This window comes from Conger conger, chromosome 4 (genome assembly GCF_963514075.1).
Source record: "Conger conger chromosome 4, fConCon1.1, whole genome shotgun sequence".
In the NCBI taxonomy this organism is placed as follows: domain Eukaryota; kingdom Metazoa; phylum Chordata; class Actinopteri; order Anguilliformes; family Congridae; genus Conger; species Conger conger.
This window is the reverse complement of record NC_083763.1, coordinates 49,083,900-49,107,152: the sequence shown is the minus strand read 5'-3', so window position 1 is coordinate 49,107,152 and position 23,253 is coordinate 49,083,900. Positions and strand designations below refer to the sequence as shown.

The 23,253-nt window shown below is 45.9% G+C and overlaps 1 protein-coding gene across 3 annotated transcripts in view; it reads right to left on the bottom strand.

The window, feature by feature from the left end:
• The window catches only part of LOC133126538 (ras-responsive element-binding protein 1-like), a 71,159-nt gene that overhangs the window by 36,395 nt on the left and 11,511 nt on the right, over positions 1-23,253 (bottom strand). For 2 of the 3 annotated variants that reach the window (XM_061238858.1, XM_061238859.1), the window contains exon 2: positions 8,426-8,530. The exons of the other annotated variant lie outside the window; for it this stretch is intronic. In XM_061238858.1, coding sequence (XP_061094842.1) covers positions 8,426-8,429 — 4 coding nt within the window. In that variant the 5' untranslated portion in view covers positions 8,430-8,530. The remainder of the gene's footprint in view (positions 1-8,425; positions 8,531-23,253) is intronic. 3 annotated transcript variants of the gene reach the window in all.

Sequence of the window (23,253 nt, the reverse complement as noted above, 5' to 3'; positions counted from 1 at the left end):
ACAAAAAATTCAACATGGTATACAGCAAGCATCTTTTAAAAGCAGTGCAGATTAAAAATAAAGTATTTTCCAACACAAGTAATCAATAAAAAGGGTTTTCAGCTCACACAAAACATGTAAATATCGAGGGAAACTAATGTGGACTGTTTTCTATATCCAAGACAATTAGCCTGGCTCATAAAGCACACATTCAAATGCAAACTCATGCAGCATCACGTATTAAATTACGCTGCTCTCTTCCAGATAAAATATTGAAAAATGACCTCAAGTACTACTTTTCCTTCACTTCTGATCTTTGAATTACAAAACAAGAACTAAAATTGACTCTCACTAATTTAATTACCACTTGGACACCCACCATTATAAATCTCTACATCTTGTTCTGGGTTATAAGACATATGAGGTTACATGAGGTTTTAGGTCTAACAAATGCATTCCTCTCAGGAATTCTCAACAAACTGGCTTGTGGCCTCAGCTGTAAGTGGCAGCATGAAAGTCGGTTATCGACATCTTTGCGACCGGTTTTTCCAGGCATCGTTTAAACCGGTTTCGTCTAGTTTCAGGCCTCTTCAGCGAAAGCAGACTGCAGCTATGACTCGCGTAGCCACGTCTGGCCAGGCTGATGATGTGGCCCTTCCCCGCTGCCGAGGTTTGCTTCTGATGCAAGCGTGGGCCTCCCCCTTCCCACAATGCCGCACACTGTTGTGTTTATTTCATGAGTGAAAGGCCTCATGCAGCCCCAGAGCTTCCTCTTTTCCCACACTCTTGACGGGACTGGAAGAACTTTTCAGCAGTGCTTGCTCTGCTCTCCTGTATGCAGGCATCATTCCCACCTCTCCCGAAAGGTCTGGGATGGCTCCTGGAATTTGTCTCCTGCTCCCTGATACCCGCAAGTAGAACGTCTCCCACAAATCTGAACCGCAGACAAATTGAGGAACCACAAAGCTTGGCTTATGGGAACATGGGTCTCCCAGAAATAATTTGTGATAATTCTGAAAATGGGATCCAGGCAGCCTGTAGCGTAGCGGTTAAGGTACATGACTGGGAGCCGCAAGGCTGGTGGCTCAATCCCCGGTGTAGCCACAATAAGATCCGCACAGCCTGCAGGACAGTCGCGGGACACCCTGCTGCAAATCTGGTGGTCAGGTCAGTTTGAACATTTGAGTGCAGTCCAAACGCACAAAATCAGAAATGCAGTGTCAAAAATTAAGCTTAAACTGCATTTTATGGAGATACCGAGATGTGATTTGGGAATTGCATCAGATATAAGTGTAAACAGGGATCAAGATAAGATGGCAAGTGATAGAGGACAATGTCACGGACAAAATAGGACAAAATGTCTGAAACACAGGAACCCATAACCCTTTATGCACATCCCACACGTGTATCCCAAAAATAAATATTCAATAGGTGTGTATGAGTCGCACTTGTTTTTTCAAGCTACTGAAGCACAAACACTTTACACCCCCAGTGATGCTCATTTAGCTACATCGCTTTCTGAGAACATTAAAAATAAGTTAGAAATGTAATTCATTATAAAACTGTTTGGCGACAACAGTATGTACGTGCTTTACTTCACATTCATTTCATACTGCAATGCACGCCAAATAAAACTGCTTAGCACTGCGCTTCCTTCATTATCATGCTAAAAGAGTGAAACCTTAAGGGGGAACCAGTTATTTTAATGCTCCAGCAGCTTCTCTTCTCTGGTTTTCTTAACTATTTTTTCCCCCACATGTTCCCCCCCCCCCCCCCCCCCAACAACTTTTAGGCACACATCATACCTCATGTAAATAATTTGGGGTTGCTGTAAGGTCTATTTCTTCACTTTGAAGGAGGTAGGCTACTGACTCCTATAGGCTTTCAAGTCTTTATGCTAAGCTAACACGTTATGCTAACATGAAAACCGAGCCAGTGAGTGCAGAAAAATGAAAACGAAATCATACATTTCGTCTAAGTCTGGGAAAGTAGGGTGTATTCCTTTAATGACGATGCATTCTCAGTCAGGGTTGAAGCAGAAATGCACGGCCCTCCCAGAGAGGTGAAAGGGTCCCCTGGCCTGTGAAACAAGGCAGCCGAGCCCAACCGGGGCGCTAGGAGCCGAGCGAACAGCGGCGAGCCTCCTCATTCCTGCTTTAACTGCGGCGTTTATTTATACCCGCTAACCTATTCGCCCCCAACGTGGGAGCGGCGCGAGGGGGGAGCGGAGAGGGACTCAGGAGCGTCGACGCGCCATTCACAGGCGCTCCCGGGATGCGGCGCTGGGTTTTCCGAACATCAGGGAGCTGGTGGGGGGGATGGGGGATGTGCGTTGGAGCACGCGTTAGCGAGGAGGGCTCCTCTGGAGCTTGTCCGCCTGCCAGAGAATCAGGGGCGAGGCAGCCGCGGCCAAAGAGGAGGGGAGTGGGGGTGGGGTGGGATCCAGTGGCCATATGGGAGCTATTTATTACACTTTCCACTCTCGCTCCCCTGACACTAAAGAACCTCGAGACGTACAGAGCGCCACAGTGGCAGGGCCGTAGAGTGGAGTCTGCTTTAAAATCCAAACCCACAAGTTTTTGTTTAAAGCAGTACACAAGAGCGCATTGAGGCAGGATAAGCCATCCGTGTGAGTGCCGTGCATTGCCACAATATACAACGGCGCAGCAGAAGAGGTGAATCACGTCACCTGATGCGTTTCACATTTGCATTATGGGCATTTGGCAGACGCTCTTATCCAGAGTGATGTACAACAACGTGCATTTAAGCAATTACGCGGATTTAAAAATAAGGCAAAGAAATGCATTCGATGACATTTGGCAGGCTCTAGAGATGAAATACGCTTCCTATGCAACTTTGAAAAGTAAAGAGCCAGTTTAAAAAAAACAAAGATAATTCTTTGTAGGTATTTTTGCATTTTGTTACACAGGAGCAGCAAGTCAGCAGAGAACTCTCATGCGTGCATGGGAGTGTGTATATAGTGTGTGTATATAGTATTGGTTTTCCTTTTACTTTCTATCAGCAAAGTACGCTCAATACAGTGCTATATAAAACTGTAGCTTGTTGATTAAAAAAAAGGGCTTGTTGATACATGCATTTGATTCTGGCTCTCTTTACTCTTTAGCTATAGAGGACCATTTCCGTATCGTGACGAAAATCAAGATATTTTTAAGCATTAAGAAGGCTATACACCAGATTTCAAGAGATATTCCTCAACAGCCTTCACAAGTGGTGTGCAAAACATCCACACTTAAGGCTTGTGCAAGTGCCAAGCAAATCTCCTGCCAACGTGTTTAGGCCTAAATGTTAAGTACACAGCACTCTGAAGTCACAAATTCAGAATAAAGGGTACACTTGTCTTTTAGATCAAAACATTTTACTATTATATGTCAGCATAACCAAGATTCTAACATGACAAAAGATTTTATCAGATCAGAGTTATGAATATCAGAGTTATGAATATGCTGAAAATTATTTTGGTCATAACGTGAAGTTCAGAACACAGTGGTGATATTTTTCCGCATTCAATCCCCACTCAATATCTGAAAGTTCTGCCAGAATTGAGCGCTGTGCGCATGTACTGGGTACGGCAAAAACCGCAATATTTATTTTAGCAACGCAAGACTTACAAATAATAGTTTTTCCTTTTAGTGGACTCATCAACATTTAAAGCTACCGCTTTTAGAACCTTGACTGGTTAACCCTTGTCTAGTCTTAACATTCTGTATACTCCCCTTGTCAAAAAAAATGACCCGCCTTCACTCAACCCATAAAATAAAGCAGTTTAATGGAATTTCTGGAATTTTCAAATCTATTTTGTATGAAGAAACATGTCACTTATCACAACTTTGACATCAAATTTCCTCTGCTGTTAAGCATAGTGGCGGGTCATTGTTGTTATTTCTGACAACAATGTCTAAAAATGTGGGAAAATGGCCACTGGGAGCACCGGTGTTGAGAAGGAGCGTTCTCATTCTGACGGATGAGCAAGGGTGTGAGAATGCGGCGCTTAGTGAGCACGCTCAGTGCGCTGAGTCATGGAGCTCCGGAGAGCTTCCAAGTGGCTCGCTCCCGTGACCCGTTTCCGCTGCAGATAGGATTATCACAATGTAACCTAGCCGAGACCTGGTCTGAACAATGCGCGTGGAAGGTCAGCTCTGTGCTGCCCGTTACTGCAGAGGTTGCCGTTTCGACAAAGTGGCAAAGGATGACGCTGGCTTCTGTCACAACAGGAAACAGGAAGTCCAAAAATCACAGAGGAGGCCTGAACCTTCTGTTGCCCGACCGTGATGTTCAGTCATGTCTGTGAGCGAGAGACGGGGAACTTTGTCGATGGCCTTGGCTGACTGGGGAGTGATTAAGAGTGACAAGCAAGCAGGTCAACCAGTCCTCATTCTGTTCATTCTTCTCATTCTGTTCCTAACGCCCAGACCTGGCTAGATGTACACACGCAGACAAACGAACGTGCGCAGGCGCACAGGCACGTAGGCGCGCACACACACACACACACACACACACACACACACAGCCACTTATGGTAGGCACACATGCACATACCTACAAACAAAACATATAAACAAGCAAACATAAATAGACCCCCACACACACACATAGACACACTCAAAGCATGCACACACACTGTTGTACAAACAATACTGCTGGTGTAACTCTCTCTCTCCCTCTCTCTGTGTTACGCTAGGTAAAGTTCATGTAGGCAGAGAGTTCCCTTCGCTCATCAGGGCAGAAGGGGGGGAGGGAGGGAGGGAGAGGCAGGCCCTGGAGCCAGGCCAGGATAGAGGCACCCTGCTCTTCCTCCTCTCTGCATCCCTCCCTCATCCCTCTCGCTCTCATTCACTTGGTTTTCCTCCAAATGGCTCTACCATCCCAGAGGCTCCTGTTTTTGCGGTATGTTGCACAATAGCACACCCAGGGAGGTATGCTGGCTATGGTACAGGATGCCATTTTTCAGAGCTGAGACTGCTGTGTTATGCAACCGGCTGAGGAGTCCGAAGCTGTTGGTAGTGTGGTGGGATTCAACTGACGGGTGTGGGTGCCGTGCGCTTCAACTACAGCTGTGTACAGCTTGGCACAGAGAGTAAGACCTTGAGTAAAACAAAACACCACAGGAGTTATTTTGTCCAAGGGGGGTATATCAGGAAGCAGGATTACAAAGTTAGCTAGATATGTTCACAGAGTAACTAAAGTGAAAACAGCTGTTCCTGGTTCTACTCTGCGAATTTATCCAGTTAACTCGTCTACATCACGAAGCAAGATTAGCATCCCCAGAGCACTTCAGGATTTGAGGTACCTTGATAACAGGGTTGGCTGCAACCCTACAAGGCCTAGCTAAGCTTGAGGGAGAAGGCTTCATTTCTGACATAAAGAGCCTATCTCACAGACACATCTTACGCCTAGTCCTGGACTATATCTCGTTTTGTATGGGGAATCTCCATTCAAACTCAAATTTAGTCTAGGGCTAGGCTAAATCTGTGCCTGTGTCTGTGGCCCAAAATGTTCAATTTGAAGATTAGGCCCGATGTCCCTGATTCCTGAGATCCGAACGATAAAACGTATGACTGGGGGGCACACAGACTCAGACATACTGCATGAGCCAAAAATAAAACATCAAACACTTGTCGCTTCTTCACAGATAGCATCAGAGCATCGTAACCGCAGTTTGCTGACATTCTGGTAATTGCAGCAGAGCAGGTAGACAATGAATGAAGTGACGGTGAAAGGAATTATGGGAGGGGTGTGCCTTATCCACCAAGAGTCTAATTACAAGCCGAGGAAAAGGCCAGCAAGTGTCTCATGGGAGCGAGATGGTATGACCTTTTTCTCTCACTCCCTTTCTTGTTTTCTTGCTCTCTCGCTCACTCGTTTGTTCCCCTTCGCCTTCCCTCTCTTTTTCCTGTCCCTCACTTCTCAGACACAAAGGTGCTTTGGATTGCGGAGCTCAGTTGCTCCTGTGGCTCGAATCCGATCTTGATCTGCCGAGTCAGGGATAATTCTGCCGTCTCCGTCCAAGGCAACATTTCCCCACAAAATCTTCCTGCAGGGAGCCGAAGAGAACTCTTCAGAGCGAGGCCCGGAGAGGCCTGAGGCCTAACTGATCTCCCCGCTCGACGTCTACAGAAACCGTACAGCTGTACAACCCCTGCAGCCCCGGCTCGCGCACACAAACCAAGCAACACAATGGCGACGGTTAAATTATTAACCGCATTCAGTCGGGTAATAACATTTACCAAACCGTCCGATTACTCCAACAGGCCGACGGGCCGATAACGAGGGAGGTTCAAGCCGGGCATTTTGCATTCATTTCTTTTTGTATCTCGTGCGATTTAACCGAATAAGCAGATTCGAAAAGTTCAGCTGCAAAGGATGCCAGATTGCAAAATATTTCCCGTTAAATGACCGGTAAATAACTGGCAACGGAGCTACTCAGACACTGCGCTCTCCGTCGTCCCAGCCGCGCTCGTATTCCGGGGTAAGGCGACTGCAACAGTTGGCCCGATGCGCTTCGCTGCACCGCCGTGTTTCTTACGGTAACCCGCATTTTAATTATGATGTCATTCGTGTGAGCCGTCCGTCACACGATATACACTCTCATCCCAAGCCTATCGCCGCTGATGCGCCACGCCGTTCCGGCTTGTGTACTTACAGGACTGTGGCAGGGATCCAAACGCAGAGCTGTAAAAAAGGGTAACAGATGCACACGGGGTACCGCAGGTCCCAGGGGGGTGCTGAACAAACACAAGCACCAACTAACCATAAAGTTGTCTGAATAATAACCGTGAAAACGCGGAGGAAAGTACATTAGCCGCGCTGTCATACATTAGCCCACGTTATATTAAAATACACTTTGTTGTAAGACGCAAAGGGACTTATGACAGCCGTGCAGTGACTCATGGGAGTCAGTAAGATCCTCTGAGAACAGAGCTAAACTTCCTCCGCTCAGTATGCACAACTGGTGCGCTTCAGGGCTTCAGAGTAATAAAATACACCTGAAATTTAGGCTACTGTTTATGAGTCAGTAAAATCGGATCATAAATGCGGGTTTTCAGGCAAGACTAATAATCAATCCAAATACCCTTCATGTGAAGAATTGGTTTAATTTGCAAATACCTACATAATATTTACATAATAGTTCAATAAACAACAATATAGCTGAATCATAAAGATGCAAGTTCTTTGAAATGGGGGGGAGGGGGGGGGGGACTGTAAACTGAAACCTATGTAACTCTGAGAGTCCCAGTTTAACCAATTTTAATTTGAATCCTATACTGGGATAGTTACATTAGTCAAGCCTTGGCTTACTTTCTAACTGACTACACTCATTATGTGGCTATTCATCTTAGCGTAAGTTGAAAATCAATAATCAAACGAGCGGTAAGTGGGTGCTCATTAGAACAGTAATTATTTTTCTTAAGAAGACATGAATGTGTTTTACAATGAGGAACTTGCAGTGGTTTGGCTCACTAAATGGAGGAGACCAACCTTTTACTCATCAGTAAGAAATTAAACACGGTTAAAAAATAAACTTAGACTGACAGTAACCATGTTCAGTTTAATAATAAAAAAAGCTATTCTGGCCTGAACTGCACGGGAAGGTGATGGATGTTTAGAACCAAAGCCCTGTAACCCCCCCTGCCCTACTATGCAACTACTATGTGACTAACTGTTCCCAGATGGGGCAAATTCCCAGACACCAAACAAAAACTATAAATGATTAAATGCTTACACCCTGGAAACTGCGAGAAGTCAAATATCTGAAAGGCCGGGACCTCTCAGAGAGCAGAACAGAGGTTTGAAAGTCAACCAAAGGACAGCTTGCAGGCACACAACTGTATCACAGCCAATCACCACGTAGGTATTAAGCAACACCTTAGTTGACATCAGTAGCAGTTTCAGGGCCCAAAGCAACATAATGATGCAGAGGCTACAGAAACACAGTCATGATTCTTTAGGAACAGTACATGCAAGTAGAAACACTTGCACAGTTCACATACACACACAATCACATACACTAAGACTATTCATCACTTTAACCACATATGCATGCACAGTTGTACTGAATGGCAAAAATGTATACATACATGTATACTCAGTGCCTCTGAGAACCTGGTATCCAAAGAATAACATTTTAACTGAAACTTGTATATGACAAGTGTCACAACACGACAACCCATACATATGGCTTTGAGGATAGGTGGGAAAAAAGGGAGCATGAACAATGTTATTTTAAAAATGAAACTATATGGGACTTATCTTTAGACTGGTATTGTGATAACACTGTTAGCTTTGTTTGCTAAAGGACATTAATAACAACCCAAGAACGTATACAATGACTATACAAAGTACAGGTTATCGTGGGTTCCCCTGTTCATGCGTGGTGCGTGTGTGCTTGTGCGTGTTTCGGCAGAGTCTGCGTCTCCGGCATATTTACCCATTCGGAGAACGGGCGGGGGGGGGGGGGGGCTAAAAGGTCGAAGATTTTCGATCAGGGCCGAGGGCGACCGCAAACCATGAGTTTCAGCAGCGGCCGCTCACACTGCGGGGAAAACGACAGAGATTAGCTTTGTTACACATCGCACTGACACAGCACAAACAGCATCAGAAACAGCATGCGTTTTCCTCAGATTAGATACAGCTGCGCTTATCGCGCGCCGTTTCCAATCAGATCGGCCTCTGGGGGGTCACCTGACGCCGACGAGGCAGGACTTTGACTCAAGCCGGCCTTGTTAAGCCGTAAACCGGCTCGTTTGCTTCCCGCCTTTTCCGAGCGCACTTCAAAAAGGCCCCGCTCCCGCTAAAGTTGCGTAGCCAGCACACGCCCCTCGCTTTCTCTGATTGGTAAACTGAGAACTCCTTTGTTCCCATAGGCCCAGAGGAAACAATGGTACAGTGACCTAAATAGTCAGCAGAAATTTGGACTAGGGCTATAATCAAGGGCAAGAGTCACTGGTACCTGTAAATGCTGAGCTAAACTCCAAACCCAACCCCCCCCTCCCCCCCAACACTTTATACACCATTACAAGTTAATGCTGTTGTAAATCTTTCTCTTTGTATTGACCGCTTTGTATTGTATTGCTTTCCACTTCAGAATAAACCAAACAGCTAGCAGGAGCAGGCAGATTTACAGTTGAAGCCCTGAACACACTGATGATGGTAAAAACTGAGGGAACTGCGCAAACGTTGTGTAACAGTACGAGGAGCCCATGAGAACCATTGACCACTTCGGTCTGTCTGCACCAGCAGGCAAATATTATACAACGAATTATACAAATTTGGAAGAGGGAGCCCCAGGACAGGGAACAGGCTCTGTGTTTGAAGATGGAGGATGAGGCCGAATGAACTGAGCGAATCTTGCGGGCGTGCTTGGACAGGCAGAGGTGTAGACAGAGAGAGGGGGGAGAGGGAGAGAGAGAGGGAGAGGGAGAGGGGGAATGAGAGAGGGGGAGATTGAGAGAGAGAGAGTCATGGGAGAGGAGCAAGAGGAGAGATGGAGCAAATGTCACAAAGACTTCCATGAAAGGCTAGTTTTTCTCTTTAAAAAAAAAAAAGACGAGACAAAGAGAGATGGCACGCGATGGAGAGAATAGGAGAGAGACTGAACCGGAGAGAGGCGAGCATAAAGAGAGAGAAGTGTCACAGAACCACTGACGGCTCGGCTTCTTTTTGAAAGGAGGTTTGAAAAGGGAGAGAACAAGAGGGTGAATAAGAGAAAGATATAGAGTGAAAAAGAGTGAGTGAGAGGTAGAGCAGGGAAGAAAGAGAGCTAGAGTGAGTGAGAGAGCTAGAGCAAATGAGAGAGCGAGAGAGAGAGCTAGAGAGAGAGAGATAGAGAAAGAGTGCTAGAGTGAGCAACAGAGATTATCAGATTAGGAGCTGGGAGAACTGCCCAATTAAGTGTCAGGAAGGTAGCTGCAACTGGGACAACAAAACATCTCAGTTTCAAGCCCTCTTTATCCACAGCAGTTTGTAGGCCTCTTGGTCTTCCTCACAGACCTTCTGCTGAACAGGACCTGCGAGGTCCGCTGTAAGACTCTCCAAACTATCGACATCCCACACATAACTAGACACACTCCAAACAAACAAACCACCAAGTGCTCGTACTTCAACCGAGTGATCAAACAGGACCAAAATCAATAACATATCTACACTGTAATCACAGGAATCACCAGAATCTTATTGGGCACGTGGGTCAATCGAACAAGTGAACTACAAACAATGACATTTTAACTAAATTATTATGCATTTGTTACTTTATAAAAACCCAGCAGGTGAGGGCGTTCGGAGAACAAGAACTCATAGGTCACTGTCCTGCTTAGTCAACAGTGGGACAAATATTCAAATTTCAGCTATTGTGCTAATCATTAGCCGTTTACACTAATGTCGCACTTGAAATAACGTGGGTGTCCGTGGGCGCAATTGGAAGTGCGAGTGCGTCAAATAATTTTGGGATGCTGTCGCACCTGGTCTGGTTGACAGGGCCTGGGCACATGCAAAAAGGCCGGTTTTAAGACCAATTAACATGCGGAGGCTCTTTATCGCACGCTCTACAGTAAACCGGTCCAATATCAGTTTCACCAGCAAAAAGGTTAAGATATGGCTGGCGGGGGAGGTTGAGTGAAGCAAAAGCAGATGAAGAGAGGGGGAAAAAAACATTAAAAGAAGAAGGGGCAAACAGCGAGCAGAATGTCAAGGGAAGAGGTGGGGGAATCTGGATGAACCAGTCCTACAGGCCCATCCGACGTGGTTCTGAGGACGCTTTGCAGCACTCCCATCTGATACATAGGCTGTCACTGGACCCCCTGCAAGCTTCCTAACACCAAGAACAAAAGGTTGTGGTGGGGGGTTAAGTGGGGTGGGGTGGGGTTTAGTGTACCATTTTAGAGAGGACTCCAGGTCCTTATCAAGATGAACTCGCACTCACCTCACAGCACGATGGGGGCAAAACACCCCATGGGCATACTGCCTTATTTCGCATCGAGGGAGGCGTCCAAGAAGACCAGAAGGCCATTTATAACAAGATGAGGCCAGGTCTGTAATGGTGTGTATTGTGTAACAAAAACAGGATGAATAACACTTATTTTTTGTGATCTTCACCTGAGGATACACAATGTGCTTTATGATGTCGAGAGCACAAAACGGAGCGGTTCATAATTTGCCTGGTGCTCGACCCTGTAATCCCATTTTCAGATATTTGAATGACGTTTTTTTCCCCCTCTTTGCATCTGAAATGACAGCAAGTTAGAAATTGCCGGGAGCTAATCGAAGGCATCTGACAGACCGCCCGCTGCTCCGCCTGTGACCGTGTGTGAACGTTCCTGCGTTTCAGCACGGCTTGCATTCCGTCGGTCAAGTCAAACCCGGACGGCAAGGTCAGATGCAGCAGTCTAGGCTTTTTCCACCTTTATTTCCACTCTCTATTGTACCTAAATCAATGACGACTGCACTTCCATAATCAGACCAATGACGACTGCACTTCCACAGTCAGACCAATGACGACTGCACTTCCATAGTCAGACCAATAACGACTGCACTTCCAGTCAGACCAATGATGACTGCACTTCCATAGTCAGACCAATGACAACTGCACTTCCATAGCCAGACTAATGACGACTGCACTTCCATAATCAGACCAATGACAACTGCACTTCCAAAATCAGACCAATGACGACTGCACTTCCATAGTCAGACCTATGATGACTGCACTTCCATAGTCAGACCAATGACAACTGCACTTCCATAGTCAGACCTATGATGACTGCACTTCCATAGTCAGACCAATGACGACTGCACTTCCATAGTCAGACCTATGACAACTGCACTTCCATAGTCAGACCTATGAGGACTGCACTTCCATAATCAGACCAATGAGGACTGCACTTCCATAATCAGACCAATGACGACTGCACTTCCATAGTCAGACCAATGACGACTGCACTTCCACAGTCAGACCAATGACGAATGCACTTCCACAGTCAGACCAATGATGACTGCACTTCCACAGTCAGAGCAATGATGACTGCACTTCCATAGTCAGACCAATGACGACTGCACTTCCAGTCAGACCAATGACGACTGCACTTCCATAGTCAGACCTATGATGACTGCACTTCCATAGTCAGACCAATGACGACTGCACTTCCATAGTCAGACCTATGATGACTGCACTTCCATAGTCAGACCTATGAGGACTGTACTTCCATAATCAGACCAATGAGGACTGCACTTCCATAGTCAGACCAATGACAACTGCACTTCCATAGTCAGACCAATGACGACTGCACTTCCATAATCAGACCAATGAGGACTGCACTTCCATAGTCAGACCAATGACGACTGCACTTCCATAGTCAGACCAATGACGACTGCACTTCCACAGTCAGACCAATGACGACTGCACTTCCACAGTCAGACCAATGATGACTGCACTTCCACAGTCAGACCAATGACGACTGCACTTCCATAGTCAGACCAATGACGACTGCACTTCCATAATCAGACCAATGAGGACTGCACTTCCATAGTCAGACCAATGACGACTGCACTTCCATAATCAGACCAATGACGACTGCACTTCCACAGTCAGACCAATGACGACTGCACTTCCACAGTCAGAGCAATGACGACTGCACTTCCATAGTCAGACCAATGACGACTGCACTTCCAGTCAGACCAATGATGACTGCACTTCCATAGTCAGACCAATGACGACTGCACTTCCAGTCAGACCAATGACAACTGCACTTCCATAGTCAGACCAATGATGACTGCACTTCCAGTCAGACCAATGACCACTGCACTTCCATAGTCAGACCAATGACGACTGCACTTCCACAAATCAGACCAATGACAATTGCACTAAAATAGGTGTAGGAGTACACATTAAAGCCAATACAAAAACCCCACACTTCTATAGGGCCCTGATGTAAATGTAAGAAATAATAATAATAATAATAACCACCTTTATTTGTATAGCACCTTCCTTACATAAAGTACAAAGCGCTTCACATATCTAAAAGGAAGAAAACACAGAACACCCACAACACAACACTTGATTTAAATGAACAAGAACACATGAATGATAACTATGGAAATGGCAAAGATAATGGTCTATTGCGGTTCCAGATTTACACAGCAGTATCTTTTAAAATGTGATTTCCTATAGAAATATACTTTGAAAAGAAATGAAACGATAGGCAGACTTAAGGGTTAACGGAGAAAACTGCAGACCCAGCAGGGGTCCTAGGCAACGTGAGACTCAGCTGTCACTATGCACAGGTGCCTGTGACAGGACGTTTTAGCTTGTTAGCCCCCTACTCCATCCCCCAGAAGGCTGGTCTTTTGTTTTGGGCCAAATAGCCTGTTAGTGTTCCTCAGTTATGGTGATTATGGTGATTCTGGGGAGCAACTGACTGCTGGATAAGTAGACAGACAGACTGGAAGGGTCTGTATCATGGCGGACATGTTCTCTGTGTCATTAGTATCGCCCTGTTAGCATCTAGTGCTCAGAGGTTAACATTGTTTAGGCATCTAGCTTGAATTCTGGTTGAACACCATCCCTTACCAATATGTGTACAAAGTAATTAAGCCCTGCAAACAGAAAAATGCTGAATATGACTGGGATGGGACCTTTCAGAGCAAATAACATGCATTCATGGTCTCGCTCTCTCTCACACACAAACACAAACACAAGCACACACACACACAATGTCTCACTCTCTTGCTTTCTCTTGCTTTCTCTCACACACACACATGCACTCACAGGGTGGGTTGCTGCAGTGTAAGTTACAGAAAGTAAGAGTGCAGATGTAGATTGTGTGCCGACAGATCCCAGTGACACGGACAGCTGCATGCTCTTCAGAGAAAACACACAGGGTTTCTGCGCCTGTAGCCGCCCCGCACTAAAGCGACAGGAACACTCCCACAGGTCCACAAGCTACACATCCAGCCAATTCATAAAAGCCAGAGCGTGGCGCTACGTGAAGCAGACGGCAAAATTTCACTTCAGCTCCGCTAGAGAGTTTGTTCTCTGGACGACTCTGTCCACCCATCTTCGTTAATCTCTCCCCCTCTCCCTCTCTCTGTCTCGGTCTCTGTCTCTGCAGACGCAGCAGGTCTGAGCTGCTCTCTGACAGTTGTCTCTCTGCACAACAAATGGCACATTCATTCCACAGTGGTGTCGTCTCCTCTTGGCAAATTCTCGGGTGGGCTGCGAGGACGGGTATGCCGGAGCAGGGAAGGCTGGGGGGGGGGGGGGGGGAGAGCTCGGAGAGGCCCTGCTCTCGGTCTTACGCGTGCGCTAGGCTAGGCACCATTGCGCGTGCGCTAGGCTAGGCACCATTGCGTGTGTGCTAGGCTAGGCACCATTGCGTGTGCGCTAGGCTAGGCACCATTGCGCGTGCGCTAGGCACCATTGCGCATGCGCTACACTAGGCATCTTTACGCGTGCGCTAGGCTAGGCACCTTTACTTGTGTGCTAGGCTAGGCACCTTTATGTGTGCGCTAGGCAGGCACCATGGCGCGTGCGCTAGGCTAGGCACCTTTACGTGTGTGCTAGGCTAGGCACCTTTATGTGTGCGCTAGGCTAGGCGCCTTTGCGGCACTAGGCTAGGCCTCTTTGCATGTGCGCTATGCCCACATTATGCACATACGTGTGCATGTTATGATATTCGTTTGGACGCACTTTTTGTGAGGTAGCACACAGATCACCCACCACTGTACACGGGTGCCTGCATTAGTACCATTCGGGCGGGGCAGCGTCTTTCACAAACAAAAGCCTAAGCTCTTTCAGCACCTGAGCTACAGGGGAGTGACAGAGTGCCTGTAGGCCCTCTCAGTCACACAGCATGCAAGCTCGCACATGCTAGCCTAGCAGTACTGTTTACGCACACTACGGGATTACGCTGAAAAAATTTGCTTTATGCCAAAAAGTACACTAAAAGGCAAACTGCTCTGGCTAAAACAACCCTGAGCAGCGAGCTGGTGATTTAGCAATGTATAAGATATGTCATTACTTTTTGTTAGAATTATACCATTTTTGGAAACAAACCAACTGAAACGGAATGCTAAATAGTTGCCATTGCATCAATGCCAGACCAGAATTATAGGTTCTAGCTGACATTTTTGACAAATATAAGTCAGTGTCATAAATATGATGTTTATAGGGCAATTTGATATTGTACATTCAGAGTACTTTTCCAGTATCTGTCATTTTGAAGAACTGCCCTGCATTTCAGTTTTGCTGTGTTAGGATGTGAAAGCTTTAAAGCTCAATATCTCACACAACTCAGAACACAGACAGAACCTTAGAATTCCATGGTCACAAATGGTATCACTTGTGTGGTTCTGTTTAAATAGCTGAATAGTTGATGCTACCTGCTAACAGTTAATGCCACATTTGGTTGACGGGGGAAGGAGGAGATGTGGAGCGAGGGACGGAGCTTTGAAAGAGGGGAGAAAAACAAAGGAGAGGGAAAACAGGTGAGACAGGCTGGAGGGGACAAGGGGAGGGGTGGGGGAGGAGGGTGAAAGAGAGAGGAGGGAGCGATGTTCAGAGCACTGTATCAGAATCAGGGTTAGAGCAGGGCTGATAAAGAGGATAAAGGAACACAAGCAGAAGGAAAGATAAGGGAGCGATTATGAAAAAGAGGAAAATGTAATTTAAAAAAATTAAATAGCGGCACAATCTGAAACCTATTAAACCAAATTTTCTTCATTTTGTGTAACTTTATTAAATCGTCCAGACAGTAGGTAAAATCTATGGGGATCTTTAAGGGATACTACTTCCTGTGCAGCCAACAAAAAATTTCCTTACAATGGTACTGGAATATTTTGTCAATATACCATTCCCACAACATTGCAGCACATACAAATAATTAATTGGTAACAAAATATTACGTATTTTGTAATATAATTTGGAACAGTGCGCGGAGTGATGCTGTTTACAAAGAATTGTAGAACACCATCTCAGCCAGTAAGCATCCAGGAACAAAACATCTCCATAGTCTTTAACTCAGAGGTAAGCATCTCCCAGATTCACAATTCCAAGAGAAGTCTGGCTGACAGATGTGCAGAAAACCATCACTTCATCTTGAGAGATGGACAGGACATTTCTGAGAAATGCTGCACTAAGAAAGAAGCTTCTCAGATTTCTTACATAATATTGGACCCCTTTGTCAGTATGGAGAACCACTGCACATCTGAGCCAGAAGATGAGACACAGAGAGATAACTGTCAGAGAGAGCACACACAGACACACACAGACACACACACAAAACACCCCCCTTGGCTCAGGCTGTACCATTACTGTGCCCAAAACTCCAAAGCCAGGATGCAGGCCAAAGTACAAGGCCACAGCATCAGCCAACTGCTAGCCGCGGTAGCGCTAACCCACCCCCCACCGGCCCACCCCCGCAGGCTCGGCTCGGGCCAATAGGGTGGCGGCGGCCAGCTGTTGTGCCGGAGCGACGAAGGACTCTGGAGTGACTGACGGCGGGGGGCCGAGGCTCGCAGCCGCCCTCATCCATCACCGGAGCACGCGGGAACGCCGGGCTTCTCCGCCGCCCTGGAACGGGTCCCCAGCATCACACAGCACATCGCGCCCTCCCCCCACCCAACGACATAAGAGTGACATTGTTTTTCTCAAGCTCCGGCGTCACCGCCCGCTCGCCTTACGAGGCCCTCCGCCAGAGGATATGCCCCTACAAGGGAGTGATTCATCGGGAAACGCGGGTTCGACAGTCGGGACTCCTTAGAGGAGAAGTTGGACACTTGGGAGCAGATAAAAACTGGAGAACTTCTCAAACTCCACCCCGAAGAAACGCGTAAAGGATGTCGGGTACATTAGCGCAACCCAAGCATCGCACGAAATCGCGTTCGCTCTGTTCGGTTCCTCCTTTTAGTACCATTCTTCCATTGCTAGCAAATTGGCAGCAAACACAGCTGTCTCAATTAGCAGACAAGGCTGAGAGCAAAGCTAAAAATAAAAACTGCAATCGCAGCTTACGTTCTTGAAGTGGGCCAAGGATGATTTATTTGTCCTCTATTTTTATGCAGCTTTAGTATATGTATTTTTTCATGAAAATCGTTTTTCCAGATATTTTAAGGACATCCATGCCTGTTCCTTGAAAAAGGGTTCAAGAGTTCAGCTTACAATTACCTATTAAAAACAGAGTCTGGGTTCTTTGGACAAATAAAAGGTAAGTATTGGGGGGAAAATGACAGCAGGAAAAGTGTTCAGTTCAACACAAGACTACTACACATTCAACGGACAGGGCTCGTTTACACTCCAGCAAGGTGACCAATCTGCCCTTGTGAGCTACTAAAGAGAACAGCAAAACCACCCTACCGACCTGGATGTCATCTGATCCTCATAACACAAAAGGTTACAGTATACACTTCTAACCTGGAAAGGGGTGATAGTAATTATCTTCAACCTAGGGACAGAGAAAATGCCCCACCTTCTCAGTTGTCCAATGGGTCAGAATGGACACCATCCATCTTCTGAGAATATTAAAATGCTGTTCTTTGCAGATGAGGGGGAAAAAAGGTTTCCCTCCACACACTGATATCATAGTTAATGTTTACTCCAACGCCGTGAGCAAATCGAGTTCCAAGGGAGCTGAGGATGAACTTTGGCTCTTTTTTTATCTCCTGCAAGAGTTTAGTATCTCGCAGAGTACTGCTCCACCACCGTCTCCCGAAGTCCAGCAATTTCCCTCATGCACTGCAGAACTTCTCCCGCAGTCCAGCAATTGCCCTAATGCACTGCGGAACTTGACGTAATTATGAAAACCTGAAACAACATGCAGTATCCACCATTTCCTGTTCAAGGGGAGGCTAAGAGGTCCAAGACTTTGAGAGATTGCCCGCTTCCTTAAGGAACTTAAAACGGGCATTATTTTCATTCAGATTTCCTAACCCTTCCCACATCCAAACTCATCATAAATCACTTTGGTAACATACTATGCCACATATGCAGTCTATCTGAGCCACAAAGGCACCTTACAACAGAATGAAGGCAACACAATGCATTCTGGATTAATGTTGACACATGCATTCTGACCATATGACACATTGCCTCAATGTAGCCCAACCTCACAAAGGTACACCCCATCCCACAGGCAGCCCTGCAGGTGGGTGGGACCAAGAAACAGCCTCCAACCAATCCATGGCTGGTTTCAGAAAAGCATGAATTAGGCCAAAGTCCCAAATCATGGTTCTCAAAGAAACGGAGCGCAAGTCACGTGTACCCATCCGTTTCTAGAAGCCATCCGAATTGTCATTGAGGCTCAGCCACACCTGAGTGTGCTTAATGATTCAATTAGCAGGGTAATGAAGCGTGATTACCCTTAACACGGTCTGTGGGGCTTTGGGCTGCACCGGGAATATGGCTCAGGGACTCTGGGACGTTCTGCTGCAAATGACTCCTCCACGAGAAGTTAATGAGTACGTCGAGAGGAGGATAAACGGACAACGTGGGTGAGCAACGGCTCACAGTTTTGGTGGAGCTCGTGGCTTGAAATGGCCGGATTAGTGCACTGTTAAGCATTCACATCTGCCTGGTTCCTTTACTGACCAATAGCAGGCAGAGTGGAGTAGCTTATAATACCACTTGAGAAAAAGCAAATAACTTCCTTTCATAAGCATACAAACGTCAGGGCCTTTTTTGTTGCTGGGGCCTGGTTGTGCCTTTCTTCTCTTTACAAGTATCAAAGTGCATAGGGATAAGGTTGGGAAGCATAACTAGGAAGTTAATGATAAGAGAGCAACTGAAGATCACTCTGACCTTCCACTGGTCCAGCAGAGGTGAACATGCCAGAGCTCTGGCAGGGGTTTTGCACTCAAGTTGAGATGTTATGGTTTCAACTACATTTATGTAGCCTCTGCCCTTCCAAAAAGCTTTGCGGTAATCTGCATACTTTTAGAAAATACAGAGAGATATAACGATAATTGTTTGGGTTTAATATTATTTATATTCTACCAGATTATGTGACAGCTCTCCTGGTGTAAGAGTGTAACAGAAACTGATCCTGGATCCCAGGTCACTACTCTATGGCTATCAGATATAAAAATATTATTTGGTCACATTTTACAATCAGGTGCATGAATTAATGGAGTTGTTAAACACAAATGAATGATGGACAAATACACAAAGATGATATTACTCTTCATTAATGTATTTAACTCAACTAACGTGTTCGTTCAAAAAAAAAAACATTCCCATATAAATTGCCATTAACTCATGTAGTTGTTAACATAAATGAACGATGTACAAATACATTAACAAAACTGTACAGATTAACTTCTCAGTAGTAAGTTAGTTAACAATACTAATCATTATATTTGTTCCATGAGAGGGATTCCATCATCAAGAGCATTAGCAGGGGTTCTGAGCCCCTTAAAAAGATCTCACATCCCACCACCCCAGGCCATTCCATCCCATCCCTGCACAATTACAATTACAAATGTCTGAGGACCTCTATCAGTCAGGGCCTTTGGAATCATCCCAACCCCCCACTACCCAAGGCAGAAGGCCACCAGAGTATATCTGCACTGCAGGGTGAGCCAAAGCTTTGGATGGTATGTCCTGTAAAAAGATCTGCTCGGCTCTACTTCTTTGCCCAAAAAGAAGTAGCTTCACAGAGCAAGCCAGTGGCCCTCAGCAAAACTATACAAACAGAGATAACAGCAGTTTGTTTCCACCTTCTCTGACACTTTATGGCATCAGAGCAAAAGCTATTAAAAAGCTTTTGATCTTTATTAGAGATGGGATTTATGTGCTCTTTAAACTGCTGAAATACACCACGCCGCAACTCTGCTACCAAGCCTACATTTGGCCATAAATACCGAATTATCCAAGTGCTTACATCCCAACATGTAGTCATACAGCACTTCACAGTTAATTGAATTTGATTTACTGGTTAGCTTTCATTTGGGAATGAGTCTTTGTTTGTCTCTCTTTTTTGCAGGGAAGGTGCCAATGAGTGAAAAGTGGAGTGAAGCTTTCACTCCAATTTATATCCATCTGAGTGGATATATGTGGACACAATAAAAAAATAATAACAGTAATTCCCTAGCAGTAAGTTTTATAAACTCCGTAACTACACCAATAAATACTGCTTTTTGCAGCACTATAAATTCATTGTTTGACTCAATGTGACTTTAGATTTACAGTACTGCACTTAGAAAGAAGGCAGCATTATATATTGAATGTCTAGGAATAGGTCAAATTAATATGAGGAAATACTACATTTTGATGGTTGATAAACAGTTTTTTTAATAAAATGAGCCATTTGTTTGCAAGCAATGTCTAGGCCAGTTCACCATTTGCAGTCTCTGTTCTCAGCTCACTTTTCATGCACAGAAAACTGTTAACTTTTGTTAAAGTGAGTCAGCCTAATCTGGTGCATGGGGCGGTTTTCTTATACTAGTGCCTCCTGAAAGCAAACGGAGGTACCGGATCTACCAGTAGCTTGCTAATCGTACGAAAAAAAGAAGTTATATTTGTTGTGTGACATCAATTATTTTAACATCTTTTCTGATAAAAGATGATTTTTACACACCCATAAAAACCGTAGTGCTTTTGATCTTTCCAGGGAGTACATGCTTCACAACCGGCGGAGTCCAGTATCAAACCGGAAAACCACCTTGGATCAGCTGCGGCCGACATGGCTAAAAATGCCGACGGCAACTTTGATCCGAGGTGGTTTCCCAGTCGGGAATTGTCAAACGGGAAAACAAGGCCCTTTCCGCTTGAATTCTAGGTGGGTACGTGAGCACACCTTTGTTTCGTTTCCCAGTGCAAAGTTTCAGCCTATCCATTGTGTGAGCACATTCTGAGGGGAGAGGCACCGTCTCACACCCGAGAGAGGGGGATGTTTCTCCCCTTTATTGTCCGCCCCCGCCTAGGGGGCACGTCCAAGAAAGGCTATCGAGGCCCGGATGACTGATACTACTCCCAAGGGAGGATGCCGACTTGCCGTAAAGCTCTTCCCAGAAGAAACGCCCTTTCCCCAACCCCGCTCCCTCCTGCAACCTAACTTTATCTTCATTTCATTTTGCAAGGAGTGCCCTCCATCCTCTGCCTGGCTCCCCCGTTGGGGACTTGGTTTACTCTGGAACGGGCGAGGTGCTAACGAAGTAGCATCTCGTCTCAGACGAGCGGATCGGGCTGGAGGCCGCTCTTGCCGAGGAGGGCGTGGCCTCCGTCTCCAGCCATTCCGGCACGTCTGACGGAACCGCGTCACACGCGTGTCATCACGGGAGACGAACGGACCGCAAAGCAGCTGCGTGCTGATGACAAGAGATACAGGGACGAGCGTTAAGAAAACCACCCGCTGGGGATAATGCCCTACTTGTCTGGCGAGCCTCTGACCGCCTCCGTGCTGTTGCGAAGATGACACAGGGGTGACTCACTATTCACAAGGGAAATACGTGCCAGATTTGCAGGTACCAAAGAACAGGTTTGAAAAGAAAGACGGAACGGGAGCGAAAGGCTAACAAAGTCCTGTTGAGTGGAGTATGTGTGCTAGAACTTTTTATTGTCACATTGAATTATAAACCGAATGGAAATATTGAATATTGACATGAGAATACTTTTTTTATATCTGCAATGTAAATGGAACACAATTCCATTTATGTAAAGAGGAACTGAGTAATAAAAAATAATGCTAACTACACTCAAGAGTATCAAAAAACATAAGGATGCAACAAATAAAAAAAAGTCAACTGTTCCCAGTAAATTTGTGTAAAACTAAACAGTGTTCTAACAAACAAAACAACAGTGTTTCACTTGCACCTCTTGACCCTTCATTTATTCACTGTGAAGAGACCCCACCCTCCATCACAAGACCAGTGACCATCCCTCGCCTTTTCCTCTTTCTCCGTGTCTTTCTTCCAACAGCATTGTACAGCTTGTGTCAAAAATGTCCCGCTCCCCCACTCCTACTGCAGTTCCACAAAGGGATGCAGATATGTGTGTTTGTGTGAGAGTGAAAGAGGGAGATTGTGTGTGTGTGGGGGGGAGAGAGAGAGAGAGTCTTAGTGTTAGTGTATGTGAGAGTGTGTGAAAGAGTGTGAGAGTGAGCAAGTGTGTAAGACAGATCATTTTTTTATATTAAAAACAACTTTAATTAAGATTAACTAACAGAGAGACAGAGAGAGAGAGAGAGAGAGAGAGAGAGAGAGAGAGAGTGAGAGTGAGAGCAAGCATGCGAGAGAAAGAGGACGAGACTTTCTTCAAGAGTCAAATTTTGGGCTTAAGGAGTACGGCAGGAGCAGGCACTTGAGTTTCCTTAGAGAGGAGGTGCGCCCGGTGTTTGCAGAACAAACAATGGCACCTTTTCAGCAGGGTGAGAAGGAGGCAGGCAGGGCAAGGCGGCAGAGCATGCACTGGGGGGGGGGGGAGGTGCGCTACTGCACGCGCTCAGAACCGAGAGGGGGAGGGTGGGATCTCACACAGGTGATGGGAACGAGGCTCTGGGGGATGAGACTGACCAAGCCGTAACGGTGGGAATCTCCACACCAAATACCTGCAAGCCAGCTCACGTCAATATGGAGTAAAAATATAATGTTTTTTATGGCTGCTGAACCGATGCTGTAACTTATTTTATGATTTTTTTTTGGTGGTTTAAAAACAGTCAGGCTAACGATAGTACAAACGCACAACTGCAAAGCACGCACAGTTTGCAAGAGGATGCACAAATTAGAATTAAGATGCATTTCTTCCCAGTGCCAAAGTAACGATTTATCTGTATATTCCGTCGAGAAGCTAACAGATGTTGTGCGCGCATAGATTTCAGATGACACCCACCAAACTTTCCCATGGAAGTTCTGCCCAGTCCATTGTGCTGGATAGATTAAGCATGTGGTTCCCATTTCAGACAACCGAGGAAGCCCTCGCTCTTCTCCTGTGGGTGCACCAAATGGCCGCTAAAAATCCCTGGGTTGCCTTTCGTTTTCAGCGATGCGTGTGTGGCGGAGAAGTTATGTTCTCATCCTGTGGGTCGCCAGGATATCGTTTTCAAAACCCGGGCCGATCCCCCGAAACTTGGGTCGTGGCAGATGAATGCAAAACAAAATCTATTTTTAAAAAACCGCAAGGCTGGCGAATAACCGGACGACCAGCGTTCAACAGGTTGGTGCTGCTAATACACTGATGGAACCTGCAGGAACCATGTGGAGCCTGGCCGACAAACGTTTGCTGGGTTCCCCCTGTGGAGATACGCCGCGAGAATCTGAGTAACATTTTACAAAGGTTAC